This window comes from Vipera ursinii, assembly GCF_947247035.1.
Source record: "Vipera ursinii genome assembly, chromosome: 1".
Taxonomy (NCBI): Eukaryota; Metazoa; Chordata; class Lepidosauria; order Squamata; family Viperidae; genus Vipera; species Vipera ursinii.
The window spans coordinates 293170654-293189827 of NC_139512.1; the positions used below are offsets into that span (position 1 = coordinate 293170654).

At 39.5% G+C, this 19174-nt stretch overlaps 1 protein-coding gene across 1 annotated transcript in view; it reads right to left on the minus strand.

Annotated features, from left to right (window-relative positions):
* The window catches only part of LOC310648301 (interferon-induced, double-stranded RNA-activated protein kinase-like), a 56110-nt gene that overhangs the window by 23692 nt on the left and 13244 nt on the right, over nt 1–19174 (minus strand). The window contains exons 8-16 of the mRNA XM_083376066.1: nt 14952–15023; nt 14858–14907; nt 14207–14330; nt 9405–9534; nt 7905–8025; nt 4500–4681; nt 2511–2637; nt 1796–1881; nt 1009–1102 (exon numbers count right to left, since the gene is read on the minus strand). Of these exons, the coding sequence (XP_083232192.1) occupies nt 1009–1102; nt 1796–1881; nt 2511–2637; nt 4500–4681; nt 7905–8025; nt 9405–9534; nt 14207–14330; nt 14858–14907; nt 14952–15023 (986 nt within the window). The remainder of the gene's footprint in view (nt 1–1008; nt 1103–1795; nt 1882–2510; nt 2638–4499; nt 4682–7904; nt 8026–9404; nt 9535–14206; nt 14331–14857; nt 14908–14951; nt 15024–19174) is intronic.

Consider the following 19174-nt stretch of genomic DNA (forward strand, 5'->3'; position numbering starts at 1 on the left):
TTGACTTTTGTTGCAAGTCTTTGTTCATTCTGAGCCTTAGCTTTCCTGACTTCATCTTTGCAGATTCAGGCTATATGTTGATATTCTGCCTTAGTGATGTGTCCCTCTTTTCATTTTTTGTACTTGTCCTTTTTGTCTTTCAGTTTATCAGAGAGATCTTTTTGCAACCATGCTGGTTTCTTCTTGGATTTCTTGTTTTTCTTTTTCAGTGGTATTTTTCAGTTTCTTCTTGAGTTGTTTTCCCCTTTTAGGATCTTTCATCCATGGAATTTTTCTTAGGCTCTCTCTGAGTTTGTTAATATCAGCTCTTTTAAAGTTTAAGACACTGGCTGGATTATGTTCTATTTCTTGTGTTTGCATTATATTGAATTTCAATATGACATGGTCACTCTCCTCCAAGGTTCTGGCAATTTCAACACCCTCTATGACTTCTCTAATATAGCTTTTCCTCTAATTCCCTCCTCTACCTTTTGGATGACAAAGTTGTCAGCTAGGTTGGTTAGGAATCTGTTTGATCTCCCACTTGCTGCAGAGTTTGTCTCCCAGTTGATATCAGGGTAGTTAAAGTCTCCCATTACTACTGTGGTATATTTCCTACATACATTTGTTAGTTTTTTAGCAAAAAGCAATAGACTGAGGAACTGATTGATTTGTTACCTATAAATGGAGAGCCTGTAGATATAGACTTGTATAGACAAATATAATGAAATATGACATTCATTTAAACAAAATACAATAAGTTAAAATGATAGTTACATAAATGCATTAGAACTAATATTTACTTAAATAATTAAATTAGATAACAATATATAGAACGGTAACTACTGCTAAAATGATATCTTTTTCCCCTTTTGTTGTATCTTTTTATTTTTAAAGCACTTTTTATATGTTTTTTTCCTTTTTTTGACAATATATGTATTTTTATTTTGTTTATTTTCTCCCATTATTGACCATTATTTTAAAAGCAGTAAAAGAATAAATTAAAAAATATTTTAAAATTCTGTTTACAGGTTTCTGAGATGATGAAGATTCATTTGGCTGAATGGCATCATCAGAAAATGTGTCAGATGTCTTCATCAGTTCTGAATCCAAATCTGTACTGCTACATAATTAAAAAAACAGCATAATTACAATATGACTGAACAGTGAATCTACACAGATTATCATGATTGCACTTTATTGCCATTAAATTTGCCACATATATGCTTTTCTACATCTACACTTTGCTGAAACTCAAGCAAACAATTCACAGTGACATTTGTTCTCAAGCTAAATCTTTACATTACAACTAAAGTGTGCACAAAATAAAAAATGGTTTAATGGTTCAGAAGCACTTTGAGAATATTTCTGTTAGGACCAAATCTAGTATCTAGGTATGTATTGCATTCATATTTATGTAAAAATGAAAAAAAAAACCAGAACAGCTAGAAGGGGAAGAAGATATTGTTGAGATTCCTTTAAACTCTAACACAAAAGGGGCAAAAATGATGAAAGTAGCATTATTGCAATACGCTCTACCCCTTTTGAACACGCATCATCACACCCAAGGTGTATACGAAAGGGTTATAATCCAGACAGAGACTATGTCAGTAAGTAATTCAGCTAAAGATATCTGGCTTATTAACTTCAAAGACATAAAAGGAGCTACATAGAAATTCCACAATCAGAATAAAATTATGGAAAGGCATTTCATACTAATTACTCTACCTCTCCTAATTGGTATTCATTATGTGATGTAACGTTCTTCATATCAATTTAATAGTATTTTTAAAAAAGTAATTCAGTATAATCTTACCTCCGAGATGCTTCACTCGATGGACCTTGACTACTACTAAATGTCGTATCTGAAGAATCACTGAGAGAGTTAGCACGTTCTTTTGCCTAGAAAAATAGTAATTCCAAACCAAAAGTTTTATTCAGCAAAAGATAATGTAAGAAAAACCATGAAAAATTGTTCCATTTTATACCTGGGAGTTCTAAAAATATACAGGTAATCCTTGGCTTATGACTGGTTGCTTAACAACCATTTGAAATTATGACAGACCACCACAACCCCAAAAAAAACTGCTTACAACCCAGTCTGACTGCATACGCATACAATCATGATCAGGGAATCGCATTTTGAATGCTGGCATCTGGCGCATGTTTATGGCTATTTGCAATGTCCCAGGGTCACAAGTACAATTCTCATCCACTTTTTTTTGTCTGTCTGTCTGTCTGTCTGTCTGTGTGTCTGTGTGTCTGTGTGTCTGTCTGTCTGTCTGTCTGTCTATCTATCTATCTATCTATCTATCTATCTATCTATCTATCTATCTATCTATCTATCTATCTAATCTATTTGCAACCCATCTAGCAGGTTTGCTTTCTGTACTATATATCAAAAGACGTATCATAATGCAGCTTGTTAACAATTTCATTCCATAGAACTGGAAAACAAAACTTAGAGAGCAACCTGATTTCCTTTATCCAAAACATGACATGGATTATATGGTATATTTTGGTTTACATACCCTGAAAGTTGATGACCTATTCAACTTTTCATATGCTAATTTGGCTGCTTCAAGTTTGGCTATTTGAGCTTTATTTCCTTTTCCAACATCAAATACATCATCACCAATCTGACACGCGTAATAAAATCTAGAAGTTATAAAAGGAGAAAAAAATGATGTTCAGTATTGTAAAAGATGGCTGCTGACCAATTCCTACCTATCTATAGGTAATTGTCAGTAAATCAAAGGGGCCTATTTCTGATATAAAAGCACAGGACTGAACAAAAAAGCTGCAATTTTTATACATATTTCTGAAATTAAGCCTGGTTTAAGGCAGTCAGATTTACTTTTAAGTTTATACAATTAAAGACTGAGTAATCAACCTTTAAAAATACACAGTTTATTTATACATAGCTATATAGCAGTATATATTTCCTAAGTAAATAAATGAACAAGTGTAATGTTTTCAACTCATTTGTTTTAATTGTGTTTTCAACTCATTTGTTTAATTGGATTCGCTTTATTTGAACTTGTGTGGAGAACAGTTTACTTTTAGCTCATGTTTATGGATAAATTTTGAAAATTCAAAAGGGTTCACAAACTTTTAAGTACCACATATGTCAACCTTAAAACCAGAACTTTAAAACATTGTTCCTTTTTATTCTGTGTTGCCTAGACTGCACTGGCTGTACAATAAGGCAGGGTAAAATTGTTCCAAAGGAAAAAAAATCCATTTATTCCATTTCAATTGGACATCAAGAAAAAAGTTTCCTTCTACAGAACAGATTGTTTCAGGAGACAGCATTTTTCAAGGGCAATGTTTAAACAGAGTCTGGATGGTCCTCTGTTGGGGATGCTATACCAGTGGATACCCATATCTGGCAGGAATTGGACTAGATCTGTTCCAACCTTTACATTTTATGATCATTTGATTCTGCTTATCTTCTAAGCCTAAACAAGGCTTGCTAAAATGTGCAGAGTTAGAATACAAATAACAATATATTATTTATGACAGATCTGATTACTAAAGCTAGTAGCTAGAAGTCCAAAGTGTTAAATTACTAACCTGGATAGACATGGCCTCTCAGAAATCAGCATACTGGGTCTATACTTTCTTTTTCTTCACTGTATAGCCCAATCATCACTATGGTTTCACTTAATGGCTATACTATAGATGCCAAAAAGCAACCATAGACTAAATATGTTTCTACATTTCGATAGGACCACAGACTTGTAAGAGACCATTTATCCATCCAGTCCAAGCCTCTGTTCAATGGAAGAATCCACATTCAAGGTTCCCTGATGGGCCAGTGCAAGGGAGCCCACCATTTCTCTGGGTAATTAAGTCATCTTTCAAATGGCTATGATTGGAGAATCTGCTTTCCATAAAGCAGTATTCTGTGTGTTGCACACTTGAATGATAGTCAACAGTCTTGTTCTTCTGTGTGACATTATTTCAGATATTCAAGAGCTCTATCATACACCCTCAGCTTTATCTTCTTAAACATTCTCACTTTCTTCATTGTCTCTTGTGGGATGTTAGTTTCTAGCTCTTCTCCAAGCCCATTTTAATTTTTCTAAATTGTTAAAGCATGATGCTCAGAATTGGATAAAATACTTAAGGTGGGGAAAAGCCAACAAAACAAAACTATTGTTTACCATGATTTTGGAACTATATTCCTGTTGCTGCAGCCTAAACTTCTACTTGTTTGTTTGCAACAATGTCATCTGATGGTTCACACATTCTCTGCGCCAAAAGGTTTAATCTGGGTTTAGAGTGATATTGTAAATACATCTACTGTGATTTATAAACCATGTTTTATGATTAAGGATAGTGCATAAACCCAACCATTATTCAAGAAATCATTGTCAAATAAAAATATGTCTCATTGCAATGTGTGAACCTGTCTCCTATGAATACAATTCAGTAACACCTATGTATCTTAAGAGGATTTCTTTTTTTAAAAATGCAACCCTACTCCCCAAGATAAAATATTATCAGTAACTCACACTGGTTTATGGTCCAATCCATCTTTAGATATCAAGTTATACTGAACACGTACTTTGTTCTTTGATGCATATTCATTAAGCAGGGAAATATAGTTAATTGATTTTGAAGATGAGAATTCAGGTACACTTGCAACAAGGGATAAATTTGGCTCCGTATACTGCTCACATGAATCCAGCTCTCCCTACAAAAAATAAGCACAAGTTAATCTGCTTCAAGAGAGTAAGGTTGTTTTTGGAATTCCCATTCAATGAACAGATAACTTGCTCTTAATTTATTATCTCATGTAAAGAGAGATAGTAACATAAATTGCAGTATTTTTGGCAAAAGCATTGTTCTGATTTAGCAAAAAAGTACAATGGCTCACAAATATATACCCAAGGCAGAGAGAGAGAGAGAGAGAGAGAGAGAGAGAGAGAGAGAGAGAGAGAGAGAGAGAGAGAGAGAGAGAGAGAGAGAGAGAGAATAAAGGCAGATCTACTTTGTGACCCCACATGACTATGTAAAATGTATGTGGGTTGAAGAATCACTCAAGCTGTAGAAAGCTTTGGACTGGGTGAGAAGGCGGGGCGGGGGGAGGAGAGAAATTCTATGCATTTTCCATAGGCCTAAGGTGGAAATGGAATTTTGATCAAGTTAGCTTTAGCTTCTGCCATAATAAATATGTTAGTCTGAAGGAATTTGCAAGTATTTTTGTGCAACCTTGAGAAATCTTGCTTTACAGAGAAAAGCAAGAGAGAGTTGTGTTTTTACTATTTTCCACATAAGGTCATGTGCCCCTGAAGTAGTACTGTACCTAGCGAAAGTTGAAAACCTCATACTGTTCAAAGAAGGGCAGGGTTTACAGAGGAAATATGGCATAAAAGTTAACACCCCTTCCCCTGTAGGTATCATTCCTTAGAATCAGCTACCTGGAATTAATCATTGAAAAGGCATTCCTGTCCTAACCACAGACTGCCTGAGGAATGACTAATTTGACTTTAGGGCAGAGATAGTCAACTCATGGCCTTGAATTCTCATGGAGATCTGTTCTAAAGCTTTGAGAACTGGTAGTTGACTTCCAGTTTGAAGTGAGAAACATTAAAACTAGATTAATTCCTAAAATAAGTTTAAACAGTATTTTAAAAGCAAAATTTCTAATCCTCTCCAAAACCTAGACAAACCCTACCCACTTTGTCTGTTGCCATTCTCCAAACTTGACCTCAACCTCCACAGTAAAGGAAAAATAATTCATATTACTCTTTATGGCTATGATATTTATTTATTTATTTATTTTATTTTTTAATTACATTTATATCCCGCCCTTCTCCGAAGACTCAGGGCGGCTTACAAGAACATATTAAGAAAATATATAACAATGTCTGTTTAAATTAAAGCTTGTATTTTTTTTTCCAGGCTGCACAGATTTCTACAAAGTAGTCAGCTTATCCTAATCAATTTCAGTTTGAAGGTCTATACCCCTCAAACCCAATATATGCAGTAATATGAGAATTTGGACTAGATTTGAAAACGTAATGGAATATAGAGTGTGAAGAAGAAGACCTTGATAGATGTGTGCAAGAAATGTTAACAAAGCAAAATGGTTTGAAATATTAAGTTTACAAAAATGAAACAACATTTGAGAGAGTCTCAGGCAGATGCCCCCATTGTTCACTGGAGAATAAGAGGGAGAGAGGAGGTTCAGCATAATTAGTCTTGCAATATTCCATTATTGTAGCCAATTTTAATTCAGGTAGTTTTAGCCTTCCCATGGACTTATTTCCTGGTCTCCTCTACTTAATGAGGCTGACATAAAGAGAGGATTTCTGCCTTATTTTCCCCCGTGATCAGACAAATGTATAAATAATACATTGGCTTATCTCAGGTCTAGTCTAAACAACTGGCTGAGAGTCGCAAACAGCCATAATTATAACAATAACAACATTTTATTATTATATACTGCAAGAAGATCACACAGACTGACTACAAGCAATGATGACATGACAAAGTAGGAACAATGTTGCATTTGGAGATCTACAAGAAATATCATTTGCCTGTAAGTGAGAACTGGTGGGACCATAAATAGAGAAAGTCATAGAAAAGGAAGAAGCTACAGTAAATTGCTGTGGGACTTTGGAATTCAAATAGACAGGCCCTACCATAACACCCTAGACTTAGCAACTGTTGACAAGACAGACAAAAAAAGTCTGGATAGTGGACGTGGCAGTGCTTGGGGACAGCAGAATACAAGAAAAAGAACTGGAGAAGATAACAAAATACAAAGACCTGCAAATAGAAATAGAATGACTGTGCCAAAAGCAAGCAAAGGTAGTAGCAATAGTAACAGGCGCCTTGGGTGCAATCCCAAAACAACTGGAGCACCACTTGAACACCATTGACAAATTCACCATCAATCAACTGCAAAAGGCAGCTTTCCTTGGAACAGCTTACATCAGCGGCTCCCAACCTTTTCTATTCCCTGCACCCCTAGAACGCTTCTGATATATTTTCACACCCCTTACAAAAGTTCAAACTAATGAATTATGCATATACACTATACTTTTGAAACTTCTAAACCCAAGTTCTCGCACCCCCTGGAATATTGTCTCGCACCCTCAAGGGGTGCGAGCACCACTAGTTGGGAACCCCTGGCTTCCATCCTGTGATGATATCTGTAACACCATCAAGCATCCTTATCTGCCTATCCCAGGTCCTTGGAAAAGACTCTATAGGTAGACAAAAATGCCAAGTCCAGTCTGAACATCTGGCTGACTGTGTGAGGAACCATAATAATATTTTATTAAATTTATATGCTGCCTGACTCCAGCAACTCTCGGTTGTTAGGTAAAGGAACTAACTAAGAATGTTTTTGTTGTTGCTATTGTTTTTAATGTGGGAACATCGTGTGACATGATGATACTGACATACTTTACTATTACTATTACTATTTAAGAGAAACATTTTACTGAATGGTTTATGCACAGTCAAGTTTTGGAAAAGCTAATTATTAAATGCAGACCCTGCCATAGCAATGCTATGTTCGCTTCCTTTTCCATGACAAACAGAAATGTATGCAGAAAGCAGATTAAAGCAGGGGTCCCCAACCCCCCAGTCCGTGGACCAGTACCGGGCCACAGCATACCAGCAACCGGTCTGCACAAACAAACAAAGCCCCATCCATGGGATGCAGACAGCACAGAAAATCACGCATCCTCTGGTCCACGGAAAAAAACCTCTCTCCACGGAACCGGTCCCTGGTGACCAAAGGGTTAGGGACCTCTGGACTAAAGTACAAGGTGATCCTTCACTCTACTGACAGGAAACATTAACTATCCAAAATCAAGATATTGCCTTTCTTAGTGAAAATAAGAAGCTGGTTGCTTGAAGCTGCTGTCTAGATATTCGTGTGTAGGCACTCTTCCACTTACCTTTTTTTGCTGCTGTATGGTCCTCCAGGCTGATACAGCTGCCAGACCTCTTGCTTCTTTCTTCGATTTACCAGTGCCAGGACTATACTGGGCAGTGCCAATTACAACTGCTACAGTAAATCTACAGTGAAGAAAGTAATTTATAAAACATTGTGAAGAGGGAGGAGAGATGCATCGTCTGCAAAATACACTCCATTTTACAAGTATGACTCCTCTATTTTCTCCATCGTTAAAAAAAGTTAACAAAAGTAAACAACAGTTTGTGTCTTGGAAGACACAACTATCATTTATTTCCTTTTTTCCTGAAATCACCCGGGGGGGGGGTAGGAGTTGTTTTAATAAAATCTCAGGTTCCCCAAATCCCAGTACGGGATTCTGATAGGAGAATTAGACTATTTTCTCTGAACTACATTTCCATTCCTGTCTCTGTCTTGAAACCCTACTTCTAGCTAAATGCTGGGCACAAAGACTAGTGATAGAACCACTTCTCATTTAGTGATCACTACAACCGTTTGCAAACAGAGAGCAATAATAATAATCACTTTCTGACCAACACCTGCATTGAGGATCAATTTTTAATGCCTGATAGTAAAAGCCTTCAGTATGAAACTGATTAAGATTTGGTCAGTTTCAGGTAGGAGAGGCCAGCCTGCCAGAGAGTTCATATCAACTCATTAAAGTCACAGAACTGAGCTCCTTAAGTTATGGTCAGCACTTTTTAGGGATACCCTGCTCTGTGGAGAAAGCAGTTCAGGAAAAGATAGCTTTTTAAGCATGCTCTGTTGTGTGAGGATGCAAAAAAGGAAGGGGAAAAAACAAGTCCGACCCAGGACACTGTATAAGATAACTTTAATCTGAATCAGACAGCAACAACCAGTGATCTTCATAATCTCTGTCTCTGTCTCTCTCCCTGTGTGTCACACAGTTCACTTAGTAACCATTTACCTTAATGACAAAGTTAATGGAACATATTGCAGCCAGTAAACAAGGACAGGATATACAACATCTGTAACAGTGGTTCCTAAACTGACACAATTACTCTTTTTTTCCAGTCTCAATAAAGCCATTATTCCCACATTTTAAAAAACCCAGCGTGCTCTATTATACCAGGATATACCCAAATTATCCCCTTAGTTAGCCCCCTCAGTTTAAGAACCACTGATCTATATGCTGACGAATATTTTTTTGGAATGTAGAAACCGGTATCAGTAGACAATAAATAAAACTATACAGATCATGGATCATCTCTTATCCAAAATAGGAATATGATTTGGGAAGTAGAACAAAAGTACAGAGAAGAAAATTTGGAGCAGTCCAATGAGAAGTTGTAAGAATTCAGAAATGTTTTACATAGTGGGGCTATTAAGTAGTGGTTGGGGATAAACAGTCAGAGAGATGGACAGTTTTTACTATTATGAAAAACATCCTGCTCCACAGCACACATATAGGGAGAGGAGTACTGCCTCTTTTATGACCTTTGGATATTCTTCATCAACTTACACATGATCATGAGGTGGGCCTGTGACAGCAATGTCTTTGTACTCCCATTTTAAAAGGTTCTTCTGACAATGTTCATTAAGTTTTATCTTGCATGTTTGTGGGTCAAGATGGTTGTCAGACATGTTATAACCTAGAAGAAAAAAAATCACAATAGGAATATTTACTAGCAACTTCCTAAACATAGAAATGGACTAATATTTTTAATATTTGTAAATCTTTTCATAATCACTTGCACAGCCATATTTTGTGCCAGTTGCAGATTCTGAATACTCTCTAAGAGTAATCCCATGTAAATTATGTTGCAGTAGATAACTAAGTTGTGAGTGATAATGAATAAGGGATGTTCTGTACATAGTTAATCAGCCTCGGATTGGTTAATTCTACTGGCGGGAATCCCTGGACACCGGGTTGGGTGCCTGAGGCAAGGCGGGAGATTCCAGCCAGGGGGTTGGCCAGTGTCCAGCGGCTGCCGGGCATAAAAAGCTACCCAGGTCTTGCAAACCCCCAGTTCCTCCATGTGCAGTTCAATAAAGCAATTAACCTGGATCCGTCTCCCTGTTATTGTCGCCGATCCGAACACAACAGTATAAGGCTTCCCATTACAGTAAATAGTGGACCCACAAATTTAGTCACTCAGTTTAACTAGAGTTAAATCTCAGCCTGTTCTTCCCAGTCCAGACACCTAAAGCCTCCTGATCTAGAGACAGATTCTCAACAGCCAAGTATTGAGATTATACAACTAAATATCAAATATTGATACCTGAACTCATACTGGTAGATGACCCTGCCCAGTAGCATTACGTAGAAGTTTAGGGAGAATTGGCTAGAAACTTAGTTGGCTTCAAAAAGTGTTGAACCAATTCATGGAAGTTATGGCAATCGGTGGCTACCTTGATTGCAGTGTGATTGTCTCTGAAGACCATCTTCAAGAAGACTATGGAATTTCTTGTGCAGCTGGCCACTGTGAGAACAGACTACTGGACTAGATGAGCAAGGGATCCGATCCAGCACAGCATGGCTTTTATTATGTTCATTGAAATCTCAAGAACCTCACAAGAAAATGTAACTTAATCTCTTCCCCTATTACCAAGACCAATTGGAACCTTCCTCAAAGAAGGGAAAACCACTGAAATATTGTATTTTCCCCATTTCCAAACGCAGGCCAGAAGGGTTCCATGACCAGTGGTATCAAAAATTGCCAAGGTATAATGCAGGACCAGATCATCTCCACTACTGTTGTGACTCAGGGCCAGCCTGTGGGTCCGACAGCCGGGTCCGATGTATCGGAGGACTCAGATGTGGGGGAGGAGGGAAACGAACCGGCTGATGATGATTTGGAGGCTTTGCAGAGTCCTCAGCCGGGGACCTCTTCTCAGCTGTGTGAGCCCGAGAGTGCGGAGGATGATGACCCACAGCTGGCCCTGTTCAAGGACGCCCGACGCAGGAGGCAGACGAGCAGGGACAAACAAAGAAAGGCTATGGGACTCCTCGGGAGGAGGCACAGGGAGACCACGCCCTGAGCTCTCTATAAAAGAAGTGTTTGGGGAGGGGCTGGTTGCTGAAAGCAACTTTTCCGTTTGAGAAGACAAGCTCTTGTATTTTTGTAACTGCGTAATTAAATCTTGGCAGAAGCCTTTTGGTCTTGGACGCTTTCCAGACTCTTCTTTTGATTAGGGGTGCGAGAAGAGGGCTGGTTCAGAACAACTACCCATATTTTGACCCTGCCAGAGGTTATCCACAAAAGCAATCGATGAGAGACTGAGAAACAGGGAGGGTTATTTAGTTGGTATGAGAAGAAGCAGCACAGTCCAGATATGGGGGCCAGGAAAAAGAAATATTTTAAAGAGATTCTATCTTAATTGGTTTGTTATAAGGCTGCCTTGCGATTCATTTTCACAGTTTTCAAGAACATGTTTTACTATGACTAGCATTAAAGATGTTTCTTAAATTCTGAGAGACTTTCACTTTTTGAGCCTGTCACCTAAGTGCAGCAGGGCAGGCTTGTCCATACAACACTGGGGCCTAAAGCCTAACTGAAGAGATAATCTACTTCATCCGGGGTCCTCCTCCAAGGTTGCAGACTGGTCAGAAATGTTCTAGATTTACTTATGGCTTCCTGAAGAGAAGGAGCATACTGTCTTCTTCTATCTAAGTGGAACCATCCCTTCAAGCAAAGATTAATTGGCCCAGTCACACTTCAGCTTCTGGGCAGCTTTAATCAATCAGGATGGACAAGTGGCCATACTGAAAGTCCTGAAAATCCTGTCCACTTCCACAAGATTCACAGGCTCAAACTTTCCCCAGGTACAGAACAAGATCCAATTATAGTCAACTCCTTAGGACCTACCCAGCCAGAGTTCAATTCAGATCAGATCTGAAGAGTGACTTTACCCTACCGTTGATAATATTGTCTTCATTATTTTTCCCTAAAAGGGCACAGATAATCCTAAAAAGGACTATCAGTGGGAAAATTGTGGCCACAATACACTTTGCAACTCTTCTTCCCTCCTTATTTTGCTACTATAAGACAAGGGTCCCCAATCCCGGGCCTGTGGCCCATTGGGAACTGGGCCACACAAGCAGAAGGTAAGCAGACAAAATTCTACTTGTGCAAGTGGCGGGCACGCACACTTACGCATGAAGCTCCATTTGTACAAGTGGCCAGTGTGCACACACGCTGCTTGTGCAAATAAGCTTCGCATGTGACAGCGAGCACCTGCCACTTGCGTGGAACCATCCCCTCTCCCGGCCGCCACCACTGCTGTTGTCGCTGCCAGTCCACAGAGCCAGAAAGGTTGAGGACCACTCTTCTAAGGGATGGAGACCCTGTGACCTTCCAACTGTTGCAGAGTTACATCTTCCATGATTCCAATTGCCATATCCAATGATAAAGGATGTTGGGAGTAGGACACAAGTTCTTCACTCCCATTTTACCATTTTTGAACTTAATAGCTTATAGATCTACTCCTTGGATTCATATATTTATAATTATTATTTGAATATATTTTAATTGTATTAATATGTCAAACTTTCTATCTTTCTCTAGATACAGCTTTCAAAATAACTCTTTACACCACTACCCAATGTAAGCTGCTGGAAATTGTTTTTCTTCTCTACTCCTACTCTATGAAGGCTAAGGACATATACTGAAAATCTGTATTTTGACATTCAAATTCAGGTTGCAATAAATTCAGTAAAAATGATACCAAACCACGGACAGAATTACAACATGATGTACTTTGATTTGCCATGTCAAACTAAGCTAGACAGAGGACCACACAGTAGAATTGGGACGTCCAGGGACAGCAGGAACATCGCTACCAACAGTGGCCCTCTGTGCACAATACAATAAACAATAAAAAAATAAACATGTAAAATGCTGTTTGTTAATGTGCCACTATTATTCACCATCACACCTGGTTACTATCTGCAATTTACCATATCACACATTGTCCAGACCCAAAATGAAGATCTTCTTCAAAATCCAGGTATCAGATTTCCTATACCAGGGGTAGGCAACCTCGGCTCTTTTATGACTCATGGACTTCAACTTTGCTGACTCAGGAATTCTGGGAGTTGAAGTCCATGAGTCAAAAAAGAGCCGAGATTGCCTACCCCTGTACCTATACTGTATGTAGGATAAGCTGCTTGTTTCTGACCAGAACTGTATTTTGGGTGTAAGCAAAAAAAAAAAATCCTGCAAACTTCAGTTACACAGTTATGTGCCATTTATAAAGGGAAATTAACTTGGCAACATGGGCTTCTAAGATGCAAAATAACACTTCAACAGTGTCAATCTCTTTACTCTCCTACCATCGGGTAGGAGATATAGATAGGAGTATAGCCAGCCGCACCAACAGGCTGAAAAACAGCTTTTCTCCGTGGGCTGTTAGGCTTTTGAACGGGAAATAATTTTTATAAACTTTATGCAGAATTGACTTGCGAGGCCGGTGTGTGATGCAATTAGTTCACATGGTGTAATAAGATGGAGGGTTTGTTGTCACTGTGAGTTGGGGGGTGGGAGCACGAAAAGGGAGGCTCAGCTAATCTCAATGTATACACGGTTGTACTTTGACAATAAAGAAAGGTCCATTCATTCACAAATGTGGAATTGAAATCAGAATCGACCAGTCCTCTACAACCCCGTTTTTCAACCTTGGCAACCTTTAGATACGTGGACTTCAATTCCCAGACTACATTGGGCTGCCGTGAATCCACACAGGATTGAGAAACGCTGCTCCACGGGGTGCGGGGAATCGAAATTATCCTATTTTTCCCTCTACCAGACGATTTGACAGCATTTGCTTGAACGCAATCAACCGGAGCCCCCCCCCCGGGGGGGGGGAAACACGGCAATTGCACAGGGAAATCTGTCGAGTGGTTGGGGAGTCCTTCCTCAAGAACGCTCGAACCCGAACGTCGAACGAACCCATTTCATTTTAGAAAAATGAAAGGGACAAATCGCGTCAGCGCGCGCACTCGAAACCCCCTCGCCTCCCCCTACTCTCCACACGCTCGTCAGCGCGCGCACTCGAAACCCCCTCGCCTCCCCCTACTCTCCACACGCTCGTCAGCGCGCGCACTCGAAACCCCCTCGCCTCCCCCTACTCTCCACACGCAGAGCCGACAGCACCTTCAGAGCCGACAGCATCTTCAAGACAAAAAAGAGGCCCTTTCCAGAGCTGCTGCCGCTGTCTCCAAAATTGAGGAATCCTACCGGTCCCCCAGGAATGGCGAGAAGCATAGTTTCTCCCCCCCCCCCGCTCTGCCCCCGTCCCGTCTGTCGCCTCTTGAATACTTACCGAAGCAGCAGAAAGCTCTGGAACCAAGAGTTTTTCCCCCGCGAAGAAGACTCGTCGCCCTTTTCTTCCAGCAGAGCGCAGCCGAGGGGAAGCGCCCGCCCCTTTGACTTTCGTTTCTCCGCGGCTATGCCGGGCCCCCCCCCAGACGAAATCTCGGCGAAGCCAGCCAAACCCGCCGGGAAATCGAAAGTGAAATGGCCCCCGGCGGGAAAACTCAGCGCCCAGCTCCCGTCACCCTCAGCGACCGCCGAAAGTCTCCTTCTCGGCGGCCGGGGTCAGGGAGAGGTAGAAAAAGGCGCGTCTGAAACGCCAATGTTTCGCGCTCTTCGCGAGAGAATGAGGCGGGGAGACCTGCCAACAGAGCTGTTTGGCCCTAAGGAAGGCTCTGCTTGGGAGACACGGTGGTGGGTCCAACCCCGGATGCCTGAAGGGTGTGTGCCCGTTTTGATAACATTACTGTGAACGATTTGACTCATACAGTAGATGGTATGAGAGCATAGGAGCCGGTTGGGATCTGTGGTCCCAAGATAAGATAAAGAACATGCGAGAGAAAAAAGACATCTCTGCTTCCTAAGTTTGGATGACATTTAGCGAGATGAGTAACCCGAAAGACAACGTGGGCAACAGCGTTGGCCTCTGACCTGAATTTACAAACTCGAGGAAGAGGAAAAAGACGTTCTCTTCAGGCTGAGGAGGAATTCCTTAAACAGCAACAAGAAAGTCCAGTTGTCTCCTGAAAAAGCACCTTTGGAACAGCTCTCAAGATAGTTGGCTTCTTGCTGGGAGAGATCCTGCAGAAGGTCAATGTCTGAAGTACCTGTTAAACAAAGGCTAGAAGAATTTATTCAAGTATCTTGATCACAGAGGAACACTGTTAATTCTTTCTGTCTTGAAAAAAACAATTTGATGGGAAACGCCCCCTTCCAGACCATCTCCCTTTCCCTCTTGAATCCAGTTGAAAACAGCCCTGAAACAAATGTACTTTCAGTTCTAATCTGACATCAGGACTAGAACATGAGCATGAGGATATGTTTGCAGGTCTACTGGTCAAAGAAAACAGCCCATCTGTGCTCATTGGTGAAAAAATTACCTGAATGCTTTATTTGTCCCCATCTCCACCCTTCCACTCAGATGACAGCCATCCCATCTCACTAACAATATAGGAGAATAAAGTACTTGTACCTGAAAGATCAGGTGAGGGCAGAAAATCTATCTGGTTGCTAAGAGTTGGCATTGGTTTGATGACACATAACCAGACAACACAAAGTTGTATGTTGTCACTCTATTTATTTAACCTATATGCAGAGTACATCATGCAAAATGCCAGGCTAGTTGAAGCAAAAGCCAGAATGAAGTTTTCTGGGAGAAATATTAACCCCAGGCATGCAGACAATAGCACTCTAGTGGCAGAAAGAGGAGGAACTAAAGAGCCTCTTGATGAGGGTGAAAGAGGAAAGTGCAAAAGTTGGCTTGAAACTCAGCATTTAAAAAAGCTAAGGTGGCATCTGGTCTCATTACTTCCTGACAAATAGAAGAGGAACAAATGGAAGCAATGACAGATTTTATTTTCTTGGGCTTCAAGGTCATTGCGGATGGTGACTGCAGCCATGAAATTAAAAGATGCTTCCTCCTTAGGAGCAAAGTATGGTAAACCTAGACAGCATATTAAAAAGCAAAGACATCACCTTTTCACGAAAGGTCCATATAGTGAAACCTATGGTTTTCCTAGTAGTTATGTATGGCTGTGAAAATTGGATGCTAAGGAAAGCCAAGTGCCAAAGAATTGATGCTTTCGAATCGTAGTGTTGGAGAAAACTCTTGAGAGTCCCTGAGACTAGAGGTCCCCAACCTTTTGGGCACTAGGGACCGGTTCCATGGAGAGAGGTTTTTCCGTGGACCAGAGGGTGCATGATTTTGTGTGCTGCTTCCATCCCACAGATGGGGCTTTGTTTGTTTGTGCGGACCAGTTGCTGGCATGCCACGGCCTGGTACTGGTCCATGGACCGGGGATTGGGTTCCCCTGCTTAGACTTCAAGGAGATCCTTGAATTCAGCCAATCCTAAAGGAAATCAACCCTGACTATTCTTTTGAAAGACAGATGGTGAAGCTGAAGTGCAAATACTTTGGTCACCTAATGAGAAGAGAGAATTCATTGGAAAAGACCCTGATATTGGGAAACCGATAAAGGAATAGTATAGAGTGAGATGGTTAGATAGTGTCTGTAACACGATAAACATGAATTTGGGCAAACTCCAGGAGACAGTAGAAGAGATGGGGGGACCTGGATTGTAATGGTCTGTGGGTCACAAAGAGTCAGACATGACTTAGTGATTGAACAACAATAACAACAATCTGCTAGGAAGACAAAGATCAATGGATAATTCTTTGCCATCTGTTTATATTGGAAAACAAGCCAAGTGACCTGTTGAAGATATGGTGAGCGATGAAGTATAAAAGACATAGACATGCTTCCATGTCCTACAGTTATCAAGGCCAAGGCAGCACTTTCTTTTTCAGTATTTGATCTTCCATCCATGTAATGTTTCTTGAGTTCCTTACATATCTGTCACTGCTCCCTATTTTTTAACTCATTATTGTATTTTCAATGAAGTACAGAATAGGAGAGCAGAATTCCGTATTTTATCCATCTTTATCCACTACCAAAGGCATTCCTGCATTTTCTCATTGTGAGAAATAATTAGACCTGTTGAATTGGACACAGTTGATTCCCTCTTTCCCTGTATCAATTTGGATCACTTTCCTCCTGAAATAATGAAGAAAGCATAAAGGTTGCTAATCAATTTCAATCATCCATCCATATAAGAGCTAAGTAGCTCCACAGTTATGGGAGTCTATTTCTGCTCTGATTTTTCTGTGTTTCTCTTATAATTACCCAAATTAGAAAAGAAAGTGTTGATACTGCTGAGCTGAATTTCGCAATTATTGTAGCCAATGTTTAATTTTATGGAACATCTTTCCATATATTTCCTCATTTTATTTTATTTTAAAACTTTAGAATTTTTGTTTTTTGTGATATGTGCAAATGGCATGTGGGATAAAAGTGTAGGCAACCAGCCTAGAGTGTTCCCAGTGAAGTTTCTAAATTGTAGAGTTGTATAAGAATGCTAGGTTCACCCCATATGTGCTCTTTGGTTGATTACATGTGGGGAGGTGCTTTGCATCAGTTGGTGATGTGCTGAAGGGAGTTATCATTAATGCCCCCAGATTACCTATTCCTGAACTCAGGTTAGCATGACTTAGCTTGAAATCTAAGAAGGCAGGAAGGAGATTGATGATGGAAAGCTAATATTAAGTTGGCACTGCTTTATTCTGACATGATGGTTGTGTAGTGCTTAAATCAATGATTGAAAAATGGCTTATGTTTCTACCCATTGATGTGAATGAACTTCTCATTCAACTTTCTTATAATGAATGAGTGGTCAGGGACAGATAACTGTGTTTGTGAAAGGAGATATTATAATAATTGTTTCAAGCATACAAAATATGCTGCAGATATTATCCAGAAACCTTTGTAGCAATCTTGAATGGAAAGTCAGTATTGTTAATATATTGCACATTTGTTAGGGAAAGCTGGAGAAAAATATAACTTGCTAGTTCTGAAGATAATTTTACAGCAGAAGCAAAAAAAAAATAGTCTTATTTATTATTTGGTAAATGAGAGATAGGGAGCCAGTTTGGTGTGGTTAAGGTGCTGGCCTGGAAACCAGGAGACCGTGAGTTCTTAGGTATGAAAAAACAGCTGGATGACTTTGAACAGTCACTCTGTCTCAGCCCAACTCACCTCACAGGATTGTTGTTATGGGGAAAATAGGAGGAGGAAGGAGCATTTGCTGATTGGAACTGTATGTGAAAAAAGGCAGAATAAAATGTTCTTTAAAAAAACAAATTTAGCTGCCCACCTTGCATATGTTCTCTTGATAGTGCACAAAGTAAAAAACACAAATTTACCAAAAACATAACAACAAAAGCCATTACAAATTAAAAACAATTAAAACCATAAAACATTTTCATAGTCACTTGAATTTAAATATAATCATTTTAATGTGAAATTAGTATCCTTTCTCTCTGCTGAATTGGGCATGCTTATTTTATGATGACCATCCATGCCTTCAGCATTTCGTATCTATCTTTCATAGTTCTATCCTTCCTAGACTCTTTTCCCATTAAGGATTAAATCCAGTTGAGTTCATTAGAATCTTCTCTTCTGAAGTCTTGTATGCAATGTTGACTCTTCTGAGCTGTTTCTCTTTGGAATATAATAATACTTCTTCCCAAGGTGTATCTTCTTCAATCGACCCCTCTCTCTTGATAAGGATTAGATCTAGAATAGCACAATACCTTCTACTTTATTTTACAGTATTTTCTGTCAAATGAACATATCAGCAAGAGAAGATGTTGAATCTCTAACTCTTGGCAGAATTAGATATGACAAAAATGTTTGTGAATTACAATGTTGTTTCAAAAGGAATAAAATTGTTGTCCTTTAAAAGTATGACAGTTATTAAAAATAAAGACAATTTTGTAATAACACCTTTGCAGCATTTAAATGCTGAATCCAAAACTTTGTTTCCTGTTTGAAAGTTAAAATTAGATTGAGTAAGCATAAAGCAAAATCAAACAGTAAAAAATCTTGAAATATATATTATTAGTTTATTGGAGAGTGCAAAAGTTGGGTTGAAACTTAACATTAAGAAAACCAAGATCATGGCATCTGGCCCTCTCAATTCCTGGCAAATAGATGGGGAAGAAATGGAGGTAGTGAAAGATTTTATTTTCCTGGGCTCCAAGATCACTGCAGATGTGGACTGTAACCAAGAAATTAAAAGACGCTTGCTCCTGGGGAGGAAAGCCATGGCAAATCTAGACAGCACACTAAAAAGCAGAGACATCACCCTGCCAACAAAAGTGCGTATAGTCAAGGCTATGGTCTTCCCAGTTGCAATGTAT